The sequence below is a fragment of the Eschrichtius robustus genome, chromosome 15 (assembly GCF_028021215.1).
Source record: "Eschrichtius robustus isolate mEscRob2 chromosome 15, mEscRob2.pri, whole genome shotgun sequence".
Classification (NCBI taxonomy): Eukaryota; Metazoa; Chordata; class Mammalia; order Artiodactyla; family Eschrichtiidae; genus Eschrichtius; species Eschrichtius robustus.
Window position 1 is genome coordinate 672038 of NC_090838.1, and position 14414 is coordinate 686451.

General features: G+C 46.5%; 1 protein-coding gene across 12 annotated transcripts in view; it reads left to right on the forward strand.

Moving 5' to 3' along the window:
• The window catches only part of SNTG2 (syntrophin gamma 2), a 205022-nt gene that overhangs the window by 65865 nt on the left and 124743 nt on the right, over positions 1-14414 (forward strand). For 9 of the 12 annotated variants that reach the window (XR_011076637.1, XR_011076636.1, XM_068564760.1 and 6 more), the window contains exon 2: positions 6014-6151. Coding sequence is in view for 10 of the 12 variants with exons in the window: in XM_068564760.1 (XP_068420861.1) it covers positions 6014-6151 (138 nt within the window). In the remaining 2 variants the exon portion in view is untranslated. Of the gene's footprint in view, positions 1-6013; positions 6152-14414 lie in introns of those variants that run through there. The other 3 variants (XM_068564753.1, XM_068564755.1, XM_068564759.1) reach the window with 2 other exon arrangements.

A 14414-nucleotide genomic window follows, 5' to 3' on the forward strand; every position in this document is an offset into this window, starting at 1 on the left:
CCACCTCACTACAAATAACTCAATTTCATTTCTTTTTATGGTTGAATAATATTCCATTGTATATATGTGCCACATCTTCTTTATCCATTCATCTGTCAGTGGACACTTAGGTTGCTTCCATGTCCTGGCTATTGTAAATAGAGCTGCAGTGAATATTGTTGTACATGACTCTTTTTGAATTATGGTTTTCTCAGGGTATATGCCCAGTAGTGGGATTGCTGGGTCATATGGTAGTTCTATTTTTAGTTTTTTAAGGAACCTCCATACTGTTCTGCATAGTGGCTGTATCAATTTACATTCCCACCAACAGTGCAAGAGGGTTCTCTTTTCTCCGCACCCTCTCCAGCATTTATCGTTTCTAGATTTTTTGATAATGGCCATTCTGACTGGTGTGAGGTGATACCTCATTGTGGTTTTGATTTGCATTTCTCTAATGATTAGTGATGTTGAGCATCCTTTCATGTGTTTGTTGGCAATCTGTATATCTTCTTTGGAGAAATGTATATTTAGGTCTTCTGCCCATTTTTGGATTGGGTGGTTTGTTTTTTTGATATTGAGCTGCATGAGCTGCTTATACATTTTGGAGATTAATCCTTTGTCAGTTGCTTCATTTGCAAATATTTTCTCCCATTCTGAGGGTTGTCTTTTTGTCTTGTTTATGGTTTCCTTTGCTGTGCAAAAGCTTTTAAGTTTCATTAGGTCCCATTTGTTTATTTTTGTTTTTATTTCCATTTCTCGAGGAGGTGGGTCAAAAAGGATCTTGCTGTGATTTATGTCATAGAGTGTTCTGCCTATGTTTCCCTCTAAGAGTTTTATAGTGTCTGGCCTTACATTTAGGTCTTTAATCCATTTTGAGTTTATTTTTGTGTATGGTGTTAGGGAGTGTTCTAATTGCATTCTTTTACATGTAGCTGTCCAGTTTTCCCAGCACCACTTATTGAAGAGGCTGTCTTTTCTCCATTGTCTATTGTTGCCCCCTTTATCAAAGATAAAGTGACCATATGTGCATGGGTTTATCTCTGGGCTTTCTATCATGTTCCATTGATCTACATTTCTATTTTTGTGCCAGTACCATACTGTGTTGATTACTGTAGCTTTTGTAGTATAGTCTGAAGTCAAGGAGTCTGATTCCTCCAGCTCCATTTTTCTTTCTCAAGATTGCTTTGGCTATTCGGGGTCTTTTGTGTTTCCATACAACCTGTGAAATTTTTTGTTCTAGTTCTGTGAAAAATGCCACTGGTAGTTTGATAGGGATTGCATTGAATCTGTAGATTGCTTTGGGTAGTATAGTCATTTTCACAATATTGATTCTTCCAATCCAAGAACATGGTATATCTCTCCATCTGTTGGTATCATCTTTAATTTCTTTCATCAGTGTCTTATAGTTTTCTGCATACAGGTCTTTTGTCTCCCTAGGTAGGTTTATTCCTAGGTATTTTATTCTTTTTGTTGCAATGGTAAATGGGAGTGTTTCCTTAATTTTTCTTTCAGGTTTTTCATCATTAGTGTATAGGAGTGCAAGAGATTTCTGTGCATTAATTTTGTATCCTGCAACTTTACCAAATTCATTGATTAGCTCTAGTAGTTTTCTGGTAGCATCTTTAGGAGTCTCTATGTATAGTATCATGTCATCTGCAAACAGTGATGGTTTTACTTCTTCTTTTCCGATTTGGATTCCTTTTATTTCTGCTTCTTCTCTGATTGCTGTGGGTAAAACTTACAAAACTATGTTGAATAATAGTGGTGAGAGTGGGCAACCTTGTCTTCTTCCTGATCTTAGAGGAAATGGTTTCAATTTTTCACCATTGAGAACAATGTTGGCTGTGGGTTTGTCATATATGGCCTTTATTATGTTGAGGAAAGTTCCCTCTATGCCTACTTTCTGGAGGGTTTTTATCATAAATGGGTGTTGACTTTGTCACAAGCTTTCTCTGCATCTGTTGAGATGATCATATGGTTTTTCTCCTTCAGTTTGTTAATATGGTGTATCACATTGATTGATTTGCGTATATTGAAGAATCCTTGCATCCCTGGGATAAATCCCACTTAATCGTGGTGTATGATCCTTTTAATGTGCTGTTGGATTCTGTTTGCTAGTATTTGTTTTTTGAAATCCTATCATTCTAAATTTTCTCCATGCATTTCTTTACATTTATATTTATGTACAAACTTAATTTTTTGTATCTTAGGTGCTGTGTGCTCTTTTGCTCTTCAGGAATTGATATCTGTGGACACTTTTCTTGCCGAGAGATACAGAACTGATATTCTAAGTACATCAGGTGTGTTAAGTGTGTTAGGCTCACGCTTAGTGTCACGTCAAAAGGTAACGCACTCTAACGGTGAAGAGAGTGGGGAACGGTGGTTCGCGTCACCCCCAGGGCGGCTGCCTGCCTGCGCCTGTGGGTGGATTCCTGGAGGCAGAGACACCCGATTCCAGATCAGGCATGACAGACGCCCTCGTTATCCCCGGACCCTTTCCAGGAGGCAGGTGGCGCCCACACCAGCCACACGTGGGCCACCTGCTCCTCCAGGTCCCGTCCACACTAGGTACTGCTGTTCTTTTTAAATGTTTGCCTATCAAATAGTTTAAAAAGCATAAATCATTGTTGAGTAACTGTGAGTCTTTGGATTACTGGTGAGCTTGCATCTCTTTTCAAGTGTATTGTTCATTTTATTCCTTCTTTTGGGAATTCCTTTTCATGTCTTTGACTCAGTTTTTATAGGATGTTCACTTGTCCCTCTTAAGTTGTAAGACTCTTCCTATTAACCTTGTGTCTACTATATGCATATATTTCTGTATATGGAGTTCTTGTCATACGAAATTTTATATTTCCATGTAGTGAATTCCATGAATCTTTTTCTCAAGAATTTCTGGCTTTTGAGTTAAGCTAACCTGGTAGTTTTTCCTCACACACACTAATATTTTCTTCAAGAACTTTTGTTTTTCTATGTTTTTACGAGGGTTGATCTCTCTGGGAGTGTTTTTGAAATAAGGTATGAGAACCATGTTTATAATGATCGAAATCACTAAGCAATAGTCTTAGGATATTTTGGGGAATTCCCTGGCGGTCCAGTGGTTCGGACGTAGCACTTCCACTGCCCGGGGCCTGGGTTCAATCCCTGGTAAGGGAACTAAGATCCCGCAAGCCATGTGGTACGGCTACAAAAGCAAAAGATATTATGAACTATTTCCAATGATGTAATTAAACTTTCTGGAGCCTTCCTTTGCCTCTTCCATCCGACTGTTTAGCACCACAATATGTGGTGGGCTTAATGTTTTATGGATCAATTATCTTCCCGCAGCACCAGTCTTATTTCACAAAATGTAACTTTAGTATTATCATGGTAAATTTCACAGTCGTCTTCATGGATTGTTATTGGAATTGCGTGGACCTGAAGATGCATTCGTGGGAAGAGGGTGGCCTTCCTATTTCACTTGTTTACAGAGCATCCCCTGTGCCCCTGGCCGATGGCTTCTGCTGTGAGAGCTGGGAACCCGGCAGTGAGGCCAGGGCCCCCCGCCTGGGATGCCTGGCTCTGGCACGAGGCCCACAGTCCCGTGGGCTGAAGGGAGAAGACAAAGCAGGGGACAGGGGTTAGGGCCCTGTGGCTGGTGGGGAGGTCTGTCCAGAAGGCCAGTCTCAGCCAAGACCTACAGGTGATGAGAGGGGCCGCGTGGGACTCGGAGGGACCAGGGGTGCAGGAGCCGAGGACCAGATCCTGGGCCAGGCTGGGAGGCCACCGCCGGGCTGGGACGAGGACCGGGGCCAGAAGGAGAGGCTCTTCAGGCAGCGAGCGGCCCTGCGGTCCTGGGAGGCCCTGTCCAGAGGATGGGTGGCCTGTGTGGACGGTGGGCTGACAGGGTCAGCCTGGGTCGGGCAGGGCTGCAGGGGGGAGGGTGGCAGCCCAGGTACTGAGAGCAGCGTGGGCTCTGGACGTTTCATAGGCAGAGGCTGCGGGATGGGCCTCTGGACTCACCGTGCGGGTGAGGAGGGCAGGGCACAGGGCCGCCGACGGGACAAGGACGCAGCGAGACCTCACCACTCACTGAGGCGGGGGCCCCGCACGGGCAGGCGTTCCTTTTGTTCTCGTTTGGGGGGAGTTTAAGCTTGTTCTTAACGTTTTTGCTTTTGGGTATAGTTTTGTTCTTAATTTTTTGGATTTTGAATGGCAAAGACCAACATGTAATTTAAAGAAGTTGTTTTATTTCCGAGAAATGTCAAGAAAGTGTGTTCAGTTATGTAAAGGGGGACCTGCTGGCTGCGGCTGGTGCGAGGGAAGAGCCTGGCTCGGCGGTCCGCCTTCTGTCCTGCCTCTGCGCCTCTGGGCGGGTCCCCTGAGGACAGTGGTGCTGGGATCCCGGGGAGGGGGCTGTTATGTTTATATTACGGGGATATTCATCTCTGGCGCACTCATGTCATTTGGCAGAAGAGGAGTGATTTTCTAGAAGAAAGTGATGAGAATAAGATTGTGATTTTGAGTGGAATGCTGAATGCTCTCCAGTTTGTTCATGTTCCTGACTTTATTTTTCAACATTTTGAGCAAGCAGTTGGCTTTACTTCTGGCAGCGTCACGGGGTCTGATGGCACCTTAAGGCAACAGACGACTCGACTTAGTTCTCCACTGAATCCGTTGGCTTTCAGTAGCTGACTCTTTAAATGTCTAACACAGTTGAAATACTGTGTTTAACTTGTTAAAGCTCTGCCACCCTTCCTTTGGCCTCTGACCTGCGTTCTCCTCGTGGGCCGGGTGGAGGGGGTTTCGTCCCTAAGACAACTGACTGGGAGAAACGTGGGTTGGTCGTGATGAATTAGCTGGAAATGAGCACTGTACGTGAGCGTGTGCTTTACACATCGATAGAAATGGGTCGAAGTTGCGCCTCTTTGACGTGAACCGGAAACGGTTCTCCCTCTAAACGACACGCAAGGATCAGCCCTCTCCCTGCAGGGCTGCCCTGGTCTCGGGTTCCCTTGGGTGCTGGGTCCCTCCAGCCCTCCCCCACCAGCAGCCACCCCGGGTCCTCTCCTGAGTGTCCCCACCGACTCCACGTGACCAAGGCCCCCAGGGAACGATTGCTCCGTACGGTCAACCCCACAAGCGTGTTCATGGGTGCATCCGTGACTCGGGAGCAGGAGAACGGGAAGCCGGCCGAACCTCCTGTTCCCACAGAGACCCCACATCCTGCTGGATTAAAACTTGTTTTATAAAAGGATACATGATGACCTCTGACCCCGCAGTAGGAAAAAAACGCCTCCTTGCAGACACTGCCTCTTAGTCTTTTTTTTTTTTTTTAATCAGCCTTTGGTTTTACTTTGAGTTCAGGGTTCCTAGTTCACAAATGAAGGCTTGTCTGTGTGAGCCAAACCTCACCTTCCTGCCCTGATCGCTGCACACTGACACGTATGCTGCGTGCCTTTGCACATTATGTGTGCATGTGTGTGCATGTGTGCCTGCTTGGACGGCAGGGGGAGAGGCCGCACCTGGTCGCACCCTCACTCCAGTGAGCCCTGGGGCCGTCTGGTCCTGGCCTGAGGACCAGACCCCTGCGGCCTTTCCTGGCATCCCGCCCCTCCTCCCCGCCTCCTGGCTGCAGGGCTGTGTCCGAGGCCGTGTTGGCCAGAGCCCTGTGCAGGCACAAGAGAGACAGGAGGGCCGTCCGAGTGCTCGCCCGGGACCCGTGCCCACCCGTGTGACTGGGCGCCACTCAGCCGGGGGCAGGTCCATGACTTCACGCGGACGAGGTGACTTCTAATTTATCCAAAGGTGCCTTTCTGACTCATCCGTTCTTCACCTGCCAAAAACATGTTTTATACAAATCCTATAAAAACTACTCAGGAAGAAATACTAAAAATTCCATTATTTTGTGTTAAATTAATCAAATCCTAGTCAGATGCATGGGTATGTGATAAATACACAGGCGTGTTTCAGGAGGTTGTGAACAGGGGCAGGCGTGTTTTGTCAGGGTCCATGCTCTCCCGTCCTCACACCCTCTTCGTCTCTTGTTTTGTTTCAGACTAAAACCGGGACTGCCTTGTTGCACGACGAAGGGTCTGGACACGCCTATGACATCCGCCTGAAGCTAACGAAAGAGGTACTGACAATTCAAAAACAAGATGTCATCTGTGTTAGTGGCAGCAATCACAGTGCAAATGTAAGTGCTTCTGCGTCTGCAGGCCCCAGGGGTTTGTCTCAGACTGTGTCGCGTAGATCAGCCCAGAGGTCTCCCCGGACGAAAGCCCCCTAAGAGTGGTCCTGCAGGACGTGGCCTGACAAGGTCCTCAGCCGTATCCAAATGTCCCCATTATTGCAAAGCAAAGCATCTTTTCAAGTTTGTATTGTTTATACTCTCCCTGACTTTCTTAATTTCTTCATTAATGTATTTTCCTTGAGCAGGTTTATATTAAAAATATCCCCAGACACCACAGCATGAGATTGGACATATTCTCATTGGAAACTAGAAAGACGTAACTTGACAGATAATCCAGTTCCTGAAAGAATAATAACTTGAGGGTTTCCATCTAGAGCGACAGGCAATGAAAGATACAGCAGGTGTTTTTCAGTATCAGCCTGGTCCCTGCCTCTGTGGATACAAATAGGGATTTTCACGTAACGCTTGGTCCTTCTCAGCTTCAGTCAATTACAAGTGAAATTTTCTTAAGGGTAAGAAACTTATGTACTAGATGTGTTAGAATATTGAATAAAGATGAGGGAAAAATGCTTTTACAAGTTTTATCTCCAAGTTTAACTTGGGACTATTGCAAATGATGTATATATGTATACAATATATTATACTTGAAATCTCCTGTTTTCCTTCCAGTGGACTTAAATGGCTGTGGATATATCATGTGCATTTTGTGTTACATATCTGCATATATGATTATATATAGAAATTATCAACATCAGTCATTACTCTTTCCTTTGAATAGACCTTCCCATTAGCTACAAAAATGATGAGCAAGAAACCATGTAGAGGAAAGGAGTTTCCTTCTGCGTGTTTTTGGAAGGATCCCTGAAGCTCTTCTGTCCCCAGGTCACGGCTGGCTCTTCTGGAGGCTCTGGAGACCCTTATTTATGTGGGTTTCTGGGTCCTCGTGACCTTTATGTCGGAGATGACGTAAACAGGTCCATCCGCAGTCCTGCAGTCAGCGTGTCCTCATCAGGTTCCCTGGCGTCAGGTGACCTTGCCTCTGTGTCCACACACACACGGCACTTCATGACCCTCAGCGCTCTCATCTCCACCTGGATGGCGTCCTCCTCCTTCTGTCCTGGAGCCCAAGGCCACCCTCCACCACCCGTCGCCCGCCTGCTGCGCCCATTCTGGCCGCCGGCCTTGATCGAGGGCATCCCTCTGGGTCCAGGACGGTGGAGCCACACGAGGAGGGCGAGAGACAGGACGCCGTCCTTCCCAGGGCTCCTCCCTGGAACCTCAGGCCTGGATCCTGCATCCCGACCTCCAGAGCCCCCGGTGCACCCTGCAGAACCCCACCCCGGCACCAGCTCTTACTAAGCCTCCCACTGGCCCCAAGTCTGATCTCTCTAGAACAGATAGAGCAGTTTTGTGCTCACCTTCTCTGGCCCCATCACTGACCTTCCCTTTGCTAATTTCCCTCCACGTGTTCTAAATACCACACGGGATGGGGGGTGGCGGGGAGAGGGAGAAGCAGGGGCGTTTTGTAAACACTTAAGTGTCCCCCTTCTTAATAGTGAATTTGTACTCTACAGAAAATCGCAGACAAGTTACAGTAAAAGCAGGTAATGTTTCTGTGCTGTATTGTCCAGGAAAAATAAATTACACTTTTTAGAATTCAGCGTTGGATTCTCTGCCCAAGGTTATGTTCTTGATGAAAATTATCGGCTCCTTCATAAGAAAAATGGGTGAGTGTTCAGACCTATAAATTTATGTTTACAATTTCAAGTGATTTATTGGTGCCTAAAGCTTGATATTAGAACTCCCTGCTCTAAGTTAGAGGGTGGGTCACGTGGATTTGTTCCCGGTCTCTGCCGGCTCCATCCTTACTGATCTCTGCTGCTTCCTTAGGAAGCCCTCCTTTGTAGGAAAGGAGTGAATATCTCCTTGAACAAACATGCCTGTCTGGGCTGGATAATTGGGAGGGGGATTCCGAGGACATCTTTGTACCTAGAAGAGCACACTCAGCTACTGAGATCAGAGTGTCTACTCTGCCCCAGATACAGAATCGCATTGGATTCAATGCCATTACTTTGAGGAACAGTTGAAACCCTGTGTTCTTCAGTTGATTATAAAAATAAAGCTAACCTGGACATGAGAGTTTATCATGTGTTTGGAGAATGAGAAAGACGACTCTTAACAAAGGCCACGGCTGTTGGTACAGAATCAGGACACCTCTAAGGGGGTCGGACCATAGCGATTCTCTTATATTCATATCGTTGAATGTTTCCACGTTAACCTCCACCAGAGAAGCTGGTGGAGAGTGGTTATTTTCCATTTAAAATATCCTGAGGAGCAGGAAAGGAAGATGTAGTAATGATGATTCCTCAGCCGATCAGCAGAAGAGATGAGTGTGAATTTTACATCTCGCCAAACCTCGAGTCCCTGGGATCCCAGGAGATGAAAAATGTATCATCTGATTCAGTTCAACACACGTTTACAGATGGTGAAGTCAAGCAGTGCCTGGCTTGTCACTGGGACCCCAGGGCCCAGTTAGTGCCTTAGAACAGGCACTTCCCGGCCGTGTGGACGGCTCACACTGGTGCTTCGATTTTCAAGATCAGTTTTCTTAATAGAAAATAATACTGATGATCGATTCTTACATTTCAAGCTCTATTCTCAGTGGGAGGTATATGCTCGCTTCAAAATCAACACACTTTGTGATCCAACACTTGCTCAGAATGTGAGCCTGGAGGGAGATTGGTTCTCCCAAAACCTAAGACCGTTTACATTGAACTTCACACCTTGGGTTGCCCTTACATTCTTGATTGTTTGAGAAGTCAGGATTAAGGAGTAGACTTGTATTTTGTTTTCTTGAAACTGCTGAAAAAATAAGCATTATATCGGTTAAGGATGGATGTTATTCTTATCAGGAAAGAGGGAGAGGAAACTCAATTTATTCTTTAATAAAAACCAATAGATTCTCAAATCTGCTGATTCATTATCAGAGTTTAGAATCGGCGACTTCATATTTCATTTATATTCCTATCCGTTCAGATCAACATGGTACTTTGAATGCTTAAAATCTCCGGGTTTTCTAATTATCTCCTAAAGAGAGTGTGTGCTTTGCAGTATGAAAGAGCTGGCTTGTTCTCACGTTTCCGAGTTTCTGTTTAGATTGCTTTATATTTTTGACATATTTTATTTTTCTAAACTGTAAGTTTACATTTGTGGTTTGAGTGTAGTGAAGGAGTTACATATAAAGAAAAAAAAAGTAGAAGATCTCTGTGTTGTATTTGGCCCTTTAAGTCGTGGCACATTTATGGTTGGAAGGTATTCTGGAGAATTCCATACCCTCATTTTACTGTTTGGAAATTAAGATTCAGGAAGAGGAAGTTGTTGGTCTGCGTTCACAAAGTTAATTACAGCATTAGGCAGCATCTTAGCTGCTCCTCTGCTAACTTGTAGTCGAGGGACGCTGCCTGGTAAATTGTCAGGAAAGCGCGGAGCAGTGCAGGCTGTCCGGGGAATCACAGGCAGCGCTGAACCCTGAAATTGCTGGGCAACCCTTCACACAGTGTGAGCTGCACCGGGGTTTGCCACCCATGCGAGCTGGGCACGGCCGTCAGAGTGGACATCAGGAGGCAGCCTGGGGCCGAGCCAGAGGAGGGGACAGACCGGACTCTCCTAAGCCCCACCTGGAGGAAGAAAGCCCCAGGTCACAGGTTTAGAGTGTGAACTTGAAAACCAAGTCCTTCCCACAGAAGGGGCGGTAAGAGTTCTTGCCTGGCTGGCATTGGCTTCAGGAGGAAGAGGGACGAAACCAGACAAATGTCCCCTGAGGACCCCTCCCCGACCTCCGCTCACTCGGGTCTGGTGCTGGAGTTTACACGTCCCGTGCGGCATGAAGAACCTCAAGCTGAAAACGAAGTGCGAGGTGGTGTCAGGTGTGAGGGTCCCCCCAGGTCCACGCGGAAGGAAGATGCAGGGCCCTTCTGGAGGAACACACTTTAGGTCTGAGACGACTCCCAGCTGCGGGTTCACGGGGACCTGCAGGGATGAAGCCACAGGGAGGAAAAGCCGGTGAGCCAGAGACGCAGAGCTGGGCCTGCGGAGACTTGGGGTTCTGAGAGGGTCCGGTGCGCTGCATGCAAGGTGCATGTGCATTACATCCGAAGACTAAACGGGAGGTTCTAACAGTCGGGCAAAGGAAGGAGGGTTGTAAAAAGTGAGCCAGCCAATGCGAGACCAGCCACAAACGGTCAGTGAAATCGGAATTTCAATGTACCAGTTAAATAACATTTTAGAAACGAAGCGTCCGAGCTGTGAAGTAGATCTGAAGAAATTTCAGGAATGAAACATCAAGAGCTGGAACACATAGGCGAGTGGTGTGGAGGCCCCGCGGGCAGCGAGGGGGCTGGTGGGTGGACGCGTGGAGACGCAGAGAGAAGATGGGGGGAGGAGAGCCGGGACCAGACGCCCCGCGAGTCCCTAGTTGGTGAAGGACCTGGATCTGGGACCCCAGCAGATTGCAAGAGGGGAGGCCTGCTCTCCTTTTCTGTCCCCTGCTCCTCTGGTTTGGGATCAGGGATCTCGCACGGAGCTGGAGGTGTCTGCTCTGGTCTCTTTCTGGAAGCATGTGTGTGCTGTCGGTGTTTGGTCTTCTTCATGGAAGGTCTGTCTGCCTAATATCACGAACCTGCGAACTGATCGTAGAAATTAGAATAAAGTCCGGAAACTTTTTGCTCTGCGTTCCAGGCACCGCGTACGCTGGCCCTGACCTGACCTCACGGCTTTCCACTTGCTTGTCCCCTGTGAACACACGTTGGGGTCGTGGCCCCCGTGCTGTTGACATGTGGGCGTTTGCAGACGTCTGTGTGCTGGCCCTGCCGCTCTCTGGGGCTGTGTGCACCCTCCCATCCAGGAGCTGGCTTGCTCCCTCCTTGGTTTCCCACTTGCGTCTTTGCACCTGTGTGTGCAAGTGGCGTTTGAGCAGAAGTAGATGCATTTCCGATCACGTTCGTGAGGATCGCTGAGTGCAGGTGATGCCCTGATTGGTGGCCACGTGGTCCTGAGCCCACGAGAGGCATCTGCAGATTGTTCCCGGTACATCCCGGTGGTCCACGGAGCCTGTTAAAAGCATTTTTAAAAATTAGGTTTATGGCTTACCTAACAAGTCCTGTGAAGAGTATCAGCAAATTGCTATTTTAGTGTATTTAGTGTATTGATTAAAGAACTAAACTTGGATTAAACTTTCTGAGACAGATGAATTTGTTATCATGACACTGCCAAAGTAATGGCAGTTTCTGATAAATTCTGTATATAGTACACAATACACACAGTTCTATAATTGCTTTTTTGTTGTACAATAAATGCCTTATTACTACTTTTATCCACTTAAATTGATACCCTTTCTGTAGTCCCCTTTTGCTTCCTATTCTTTGGGTCCATAAATCAGGAGTAGGTACCACCTCTATTTTAGTATTTAATTAAAATTTTTTTTGAATACTTTAATTTGAATTTATTTAATTGAATTAATTGAATTTAATTTCTTTCTTTGAATTTAATCTTTATTACAGTATTGTATTTTCTTACACTAGTAATTATTGATTTCCCATCAGGCGTTTTGTCATTCAGCCAAAGTACCAGTGACCTAGTAACAAAACACTCTTCTGAACTCATTGGATACATTTCCTCAGCTTTATATATTTCCCTGTTCTTGATATCTGTTTACTGACAAACATTCATTAGTTTCTTAATTTTTTCCATTTTTCCAGGACCTCAGCTGAAAATCCATTTCCTTTTAGTTTCTGAAAATTGGTTTCTACGTGTATATTCACAGTGTAAATTGGCTCTGGGTCTCTAAGTGCTGCCTCCTGGGTCTTAGTGAGTTACTGGTCCAGAAGTTTCCTGCATTATCCTGCTGGTGAGGACAGAGCCCCAGTTAGGTCTGTGAGATGCAGGTCACTGGACCCCAGGCCATTGCTCCAGCCACTTCATCGATGCAGGGCAGATACTCCTACTTGCAAAGTGAAACACCACATAAGAAGGATTGGCGATCGTTCCTATAAACTAGGAAACCAAAGACAAAACCACCTTCTGAGCTTTCATTTTTCAATGATTAACCCAGCAGTTGAAGAATTATATACGATCTTTGGGGTGGGCCTGTATAAAAAAATTAATATGAATTATTCACTCATTATTAGTACTGTATTGTCCCAGAGGAAATCTATATATATATATTTTTTTCTGATTGACTTGCTTACTTTTAGTTGGAAGAAATCCTGCTTTTGGAAATCACTAACTAGCCCTCTACACGTGTTGGCGTTAACGATTCGTTCCTGTTTGAAATCTGTGCGTAGTGGAAAGGCCGCTGCCTTTTTTCTCGGGTGGGTCATTTCCAGAAGAATCCTTTCCATAGCTGAAGGCTGGGTGGTGAGAGAGGGTGCCCTTGTGTGGAAACGGATCCAAGGCACAGAAGGAGCCCTGGAGAGTGCAGGTCGGTCCTGAGAAGTGACCTGTGAGCCGTCACAGGTGAGGAGGTGGGAGCCGTGGAGTTTAACCAGTGCTTCCAAAGTCGTACCCTCAGGAGGAGGGTGGGCGGGCTCTTCCAAGAGGCTTCCAGACAAGCACCGAAGTGCAGTGGTCAGCAAGTCGCCAGGAATTCCCTCGTGCCGCCGGGACAGTGGCTGGCTCTTGACTCCTGTGGAATTCTCCCGGGGCCTGGCCCTCAGTGCTGTGCGTTCGCTCATTAAAATGCTTGCGGATTCGACCCGTAGTCCGCTTCACTTCAGTAGGATAGTTCTGGCTTTAAAAATATGAAAACCTTGAATTAGGGAATAGATGGGGCGAATTCGTTATAAAGGTTTATACCGCGATTTAGTTGAAGGGTAAAATAATTTATACATGTTTGTGTGTGTTTGTGTGCACACAAGCCACTGTGTAAGGAAATGAAATGCAAAAATATGTCATTCAGTGAAACTTTGAATAACTGAAATCATAATAGCAATGTATTTTGCATAATCTGCTAAACATTTTTATTATTCTTTCCTTTAATTATGTAATTTTTACATAGAAAAAGTTGAAAAGTAATAAGCAGAACCCCATGTAATTATCATCCATATTTACCATATACCAACATATTTGCTTTAAATCTCTCCACTTTTCTTAAAGAAATGAAATGTGCAGACACCTCTGAAGCCCCACTATACTGATACTCGTATATACTGTTCCATTTAAATTTTCATTCTTACTTTACATGGATTTTCCACAGCCAAATGGTGCTTTTCAGATTTATATGAGTGGAATAACATTGTTCCTTCATTTGCGAATATTGTGCTTTTTAAACTTACCCGTGATACTGTGGAGACGTGATACTTGTGGATGGTTACTTCATCCCTGTAATGATGGCAGACTCCCCTGTGAATAACCCAGAGCTGATTGTGCGTTTCCTGCACATTCTTGTTTGGATTCAAGCCCCCCCCCCCCACAAGAAGAGTTTGTGTTTTAAATTCAGCCAATATATTGATCTCAGGTAACCTTACTTCCCAATAATGCACACGTTCTCTCAAATCCATTTTGACCCCACTGTGGTGAACCCTCTTTGTTGGGGTTTTGAGGGATGAAGAGGAGAGTGGTCGTGCAGCACCTGCTCAGCTGCTCCTCAGCTTCGTGTGCATAGCAACCAGCCAAGCTCAGAGGAGCTGGCCAATCGGATGCCAGGGGTCAGGACAGCCAGTGAAGGCAACAAGTGGACAGTGAAGGCTGAGCCTTTATCACGTACTCTGATTGCACAGGCAGAGCTGACGGGGAGGAGGGGCCCCATAGCTTCTGAGGCCGGGTGGCTCTGGGAGGGTCAGGTGGATGAGCCCGAGGTGGAGGGTCCCTGCCCACCGGAGCCCTGAGCAAAAAGCTCCTGTGTTTCATGGGTCTCCAGGGGTGTTTGGGGTGGGAGGGTCCTGGGTGCTGGGCCAGCCCGGGTGGAGCATCTCCAGGGCTCCCTCCACCGCAGCAAGGCCTGGCCGAGGCCTCAGACGAAGGGCCCCAGCGGACGTGCGGGGCAGGGCATGCAGAGGTGCGGACGTGTAGGAGCCCGGCCTCAGGGCGCCGTCTGTGCGCGGGTCTGGGGTGTGGAGGGCCGCTCCCCCGTCATTGCCGTGGTCAGGCCTGAAAGATCTCACGTAGCGTTCTGGCAACTCCTCCCGAAGCTGGAATACTGTAGGGGGTATTCGGTATTTTTAAATTCTAGGAATTGCAGTACATTTTTGGAAACTCCGAGTCTGGTATA